At 35.3% G+C, this 5,183-nt stretch overlaps 1 protein-coding gene across 1 annotated transcript; it reads left to right on the top strand.

Moving 5' to 3' along the window:
• Positions 1 to 156: 156 nt before the first annotated feature.
• Positions 157 to 2,321, top strand: LOC108763329 (THAP domain-containing protein 1). The gene is made up of 4 exons (XM_018510836.1): positions 157 to 712; positions 817 to 1,180; positions 1,493 to 1,783; positions 2,230 to 2,321. The coding sequence occupies exons 1-4, from the start codon at positions 520 to 522 to the stop codon at positions 2,303 to 2,305; spliced, it is 924 nt and encodes a 307-aa protein (XP_018366338.1). The 5' UTR covers positions 157 to 519; the 3' UTR covers positions 2,306 to 2,321.
• The last annotated feature ends 2,862 nt before the right edge of the window (positions 2,322 to 5,183 follow it).

A 5,183-nucleotide genomic window follows, 5' to 3' on the forward strand; every position in this document is an offset into this window, starting at 1 on the left:
ATAGAAATATGGTGTATACTTGTTGGGTGTGCAAGTGGCGAGGAGATAAAGAACCTAAAAGATCATTTCATAAGTAGGTACACATATTAGGTTAGATTCATGAAAAGCTTAAATATCTCATTTACAGAGCTTTAAAATTATGTTTCGCCCTTATGGAAACAGACTGAAAATTTCGAAAAAACACTGAAAATAAGAGGTTAACGCTCAAATTTGAGTGTTAACCCCTCATTTTCAGTGTTTCTTCGAAAATTTTCAGTGTCTGTTTCCATAAGGACGGGGCCCGGAACGTCACAATTTCACCGTTGAGTAAAAAAAGACACAGATTGGCCGCAACCATGGTATAAAGACAAGGGTATGCTCGTTTCGTGTCAGACCACTGCGCATTCCCACCACTTCGCCGTATTTTGTCCAAGCTTACGTCATACTCGTGTAGAGTCTGGATGAATCGGATATGATCGGTAGCGTATTCGGCTGCGATTATAGCTAAAATGACAGAGTACGCAGTTGTTTTTCGGTCATATGAGAAAATATAGTCACTTGTTTCATTTTCGAATTTTTTTTACAATGACGTGTAACGTGAACGGATGTGGAAATTATTTGGCAAAAACCAAAAAGATTAGAGGAAAGATAAAATATTTTTCCTTCCCAAAAGATCCAGTACTTTCCAATAAATGGCATCAAGCATGTGGAAAAAAAAATATTTCAAAATATCGTAAGTTATGTATCTTTATATGGTAATATTGTATCACATTTTCTTCTGAATGTATTTATTATTATGAGCCTGTACAGAATATAAATTTTGTTTGGTTCTCTCAGCTAGGATATGTTCAAAGCATTTTTCTGATGCATGTTTTACAAAGAACTTACAACAACAATTGCTGGGCTATTCTCCTTCAAAAACTAGAAAGTTACGTCCTGATGCTATCCCAACATTACATCTTCGTACAGTATCGAACGAAGGTTCTTCAACTGCGATGGTATTAGACGAAATAATGACTCCGTCAGCATCGAACGAAGGTTCCTCACCTGCGGTGGAATTTGACGAAATAATGACTCCGTCAGCATCGAACGAAGGTTCCTCAACTGCGGTGGTATTAGACGAAATAATGACTCCGTTAGCATCGAACGAAGATTCCTCAACTCCATCGACAAGTACAGAAGCTATTATGTCTTCCAAAATGTAAGTTATATTAAATATGTAAGTATATTAAGTAGACAAATCACATATAAATTTAGTATATATTAAGCATAAAGGCCACTGATCATAGCTAGATCTTCTATATCATTATTTATTTTTCTTGAGCCTTGTTACTTATAATATTTTTTTACATCCATCTTTTTAGTTCTTTAAACTACATGCCGAACACCATCGAACTTACAATGCGATTATAAACACTTATTATTATACACTTATAATATACACATATTATTATACACTTATTATTATACACTTATTATTATACACATATACACTTATTATTTACACTTTCAGACACGATCTGGAACTCCAGGTGACTGCACTGAAAAAGACGATAAAGAAGTACGAGAAAGCGAGACCGAAAGAAGACAAAGAACTCGTGGAAAGAAAAATGTACGAGTTACTGGGAAAAATATTCAGTCAAGGACAAATACGGATGATATTGAATCCCTCACTATGTAAGATGAAATGGTCTTCCGAAGATATCACACACGCGATATCCTTGCGATGTGTCAGCCCAAAGGCATATCGTTATATGAAGCATGTTCTGCAAATACCACTTCCAGGCCTTTCAACATTAAGAAGGTGGGCAAGTACAATCGATGTTGAACCGGGTATACTCTTCTCTGTACTCCATTGCATGATTGCAAGAAAAAAGAGCATGCTTGATATTGAAAGACTAGTTGTGTTAACGTTTGACGAAATTTATATTAACGACAAAATTGCGATAGATCGTAAGTTAGAAAAGGTTATTGGTCCTCATAAAACTTGCCAGTGTGTAATGGTAAGAAGCCTTTTTGCATCTTGGAAACAACTTGTTTATTACGAATTTGATAAAACAATGGATGCGACGACTCTCAACAATATTATTTTAAAATTGCATGATGCTGGTTATATAGTGGTTGCTATAACTAGTGACTTGGGCCCGGGCAATCTTAAATTATGGTCACAATTGGAAATAGGAATGCATCCCCAAAAGTCTTATTTTCAACATCCCGCACGCAATGACTTAAAAGTATTTGTTTTTGCAGATGCTCCGCATCTTCTCAAGTTGTTGAGGAATCATTTTCTGGACAAAGGGTTTATCTGGAAGGGGAAAATAGTTGATAAGGAAATATTGTTTAAGTTGCTTTCCATTAATGCAGGAGATTTAAAAATTAGCCATAAAATCACTACGTATCACTTAAATGTACAAGGTTCCGAAAGACAGAAGGTTCTTCCTGCTGCGCAAGTCTTATCCAACACGATAGCTTCTGCGATAGAATGGTGCGGCCGTAAAAGTTACCTTTTGGATTTACCATATCAGGAAGCAGCGTATGTTATCAGATTGTGTAATGACTGGTTCGATGTTTTTAATGCAAAATGTAAGTACGGTAAACATACAGGAAAAAATGCGTACGGTATAAATATTGAAGAACAGAATGTGATTTTAAACAACATGATGTCTTTCATTAACGAAACTCGGATAGGAAAGCATAAAACTTTATTACCTTTTCAAAAAGGCATCTTAGTCAGTATCGCTTCTTTACAACAACTATTATTATACTTACAAGAACAATACAGTACATCCGATTTTCCCATCACTTATTTAATAACTTACCGTCTTAATCAAGATTTGTTAGAAAATTTGTTCTCATTCTTACGTTCAATAGGGTGTGCGAACGATCACCCAACACCCTTAGATTTTAAATACCGATTAAAACGATATATATTGGGCAAACATTCTAGATATGCACTGTCAAATGAATGTAATGTTCAAGAAAACAAATCGAATGAACCTATTTTTGTATCTCCTCTTAACTGCGATATCGATGATTCTATGTTAACGGATATACTTTCATCCTATGTTGAAGAAGAAAACACTACTGTAACTTACAGTTATGAAGAAGAAGAATTGTGTATTGGCGAAGCTTCATATGAAAATTGTATAACATTAGATCCGTGCGCGATTATTTCAAGTGACGAAGAACAGTTGTTACAAGCATTAGAGGATTTCAACGTTCATGAAATTATCAATGAAGAGGGTTTAAAATATATAGCCGGATACGTAGCGTTTAGATTTAAAAGTAAAGACAAGACATTGGGTATTGAAACGCGCCAACTAGAAACAACGTATGATTCAGATTGGTTGCAATTTATTTCGCGAGGGAAATGTATGTATCCGAGTGACAAATTATTACAATGTGCGCATATAATGAATATTGAATTTGATAAGTATCACGGATCTAGTTTGAACAAAGAAAATTTTATATTTCAAACATTAGCAAAAATAATACAACCAAAATTGAAAATTAAAATATCGGAAGAGGTTTTACTATGCCTTATTAGAACCAGAACGTACATTAGGGTGCGCGAAATAAACCGAACGATCGCATCTAAAAATCATAGGCGAAAACAAAAAAGATATCAAAATATACCAATACAAAGTCTGTCTCTTAAATAATTATAAACAATTGTAACCATTTAAATTTAGTAATAAAAAAACCTGTCTCTTAAATATCTACATTTGCTGTTATTTTTTATCTACATTTTTCTTTAAGTTCCTTATGTCCGCTATAACACATTTACAGACAGTACATTACATTACATTACAATACATAAATATGTATATACATACTTACGTACATAAATAAAACACACATACATACGTACATGTATATATATATATATATATATATGTGTGTGTGTGTGCGTACATAAATATATATACTGTGTAACACAGAAAATCGTTTCATCCTTGTTTAACAAGCAAACAATAAGGATGTAATGATTCACTGTGTTACATTGTATTTACCTCATAAAAATAATACTGTTGCGAGAAAATTCTTGATACTTACGCAATACGTTAAGCACACAATTGTACATAATTCTGTGTCATTAACGCAAGCGCTGCTAATCGGTATCATTGTAAAACAAAACGTGTGGCATATTCCCCACACTGGTGTATTACCCGCACTTACCCTATATTATAGCAAAAATGCACCCAAGAGTTATCTGAGCATAATTCCTGAACGCACCTATGCTCGCGAGCGTTGCAAACGTTAAATGAAACGCGTCTACAGTCACACTGTTTAAATTTTCCGCTCAGTGTGACGTAAGCTTGCACAAAGTCCCTGATTGGCCCTTTCTGAAATATGCGCAAGAGCATACCCTTGTCTTTATACCATGGCCGCAACCTATGTCCCTCTCTCTCATTTTCCTTGACCAACATATCCTATACCACTACACGGATTGCGCAGTCCATTCTCTATGTCTTTGGTGGTGTCCAATCGAGCCGTGATCAATCAGGATCACCCCGATGTTGAGTATAAAGAGTGCAACGCGAAAAGATCTAATAAAACGGGACTTGAGTGATGTTCTTTCTTTCGTAGATTTCTACGCATAAAAATAATACATTTTACAAAATTAGAGGAGAAAATAGGAGAAAAAATATTTATCAAATCCTCTAAAAGTGGAGTTTTTTTCGACAGGCGTACTCGGGTCTGTTATTCTGTACAGTGCTTTTCTGAAGTCAAAAATCGAGCCTTTTTCGTAAAAGCATTATGAACTTCTTGGGAGTTCATTTTGTCGAATTTTATAAGCTCCTCGAGAGCTCAGCGAAATTAGAGTCCTAGATTTATCAGAGAGGCGCAACCGGCTTAAGTCAGTATGACAAAGGTGCTAAGGAGAGTACTAAATATGGCCGACATGCTATAAAACTGCCTTTAAACTATATCAAACAAGATAAGACGTGCAAGATAATGTGAGATAGAATGTATAGGATAAAATGAAATAAAAATATGTCACTAGTACTATAAATGGCTGCCAAGTCACGCAATTGGTCAGATTGCAACAGCGAATCAGAATACATAACACCGGTTGCACCTCTCTGATAAATCTAATAGCGTTTTCGGCCCGATCGGGTTTGCACCAACCTGGGTTGGATTAATCTTTCCTATTGGTTGATATCACACGCTCTACCAATAGGAGAGCGCAAAACGCCATT

This window comes from Trachymyrmex cornetzi, unplaced genomic scaffold (assembly GCF_001594075.2).
Source record: "Trachymyrmex cornetzi isolate Tcor2-1 unplaced genomic scaffold, Tcor1.1 scaffold355, whole genome shotgun sequence".
Classification (NCBI taxonomy): domain Eukaryota; kingdom Metazoa; phylum Arthropoda; class Insecta; order Hymenoptera; family Formicidae; genus Trachymyrmex; species Trachymyrmex cornetzi.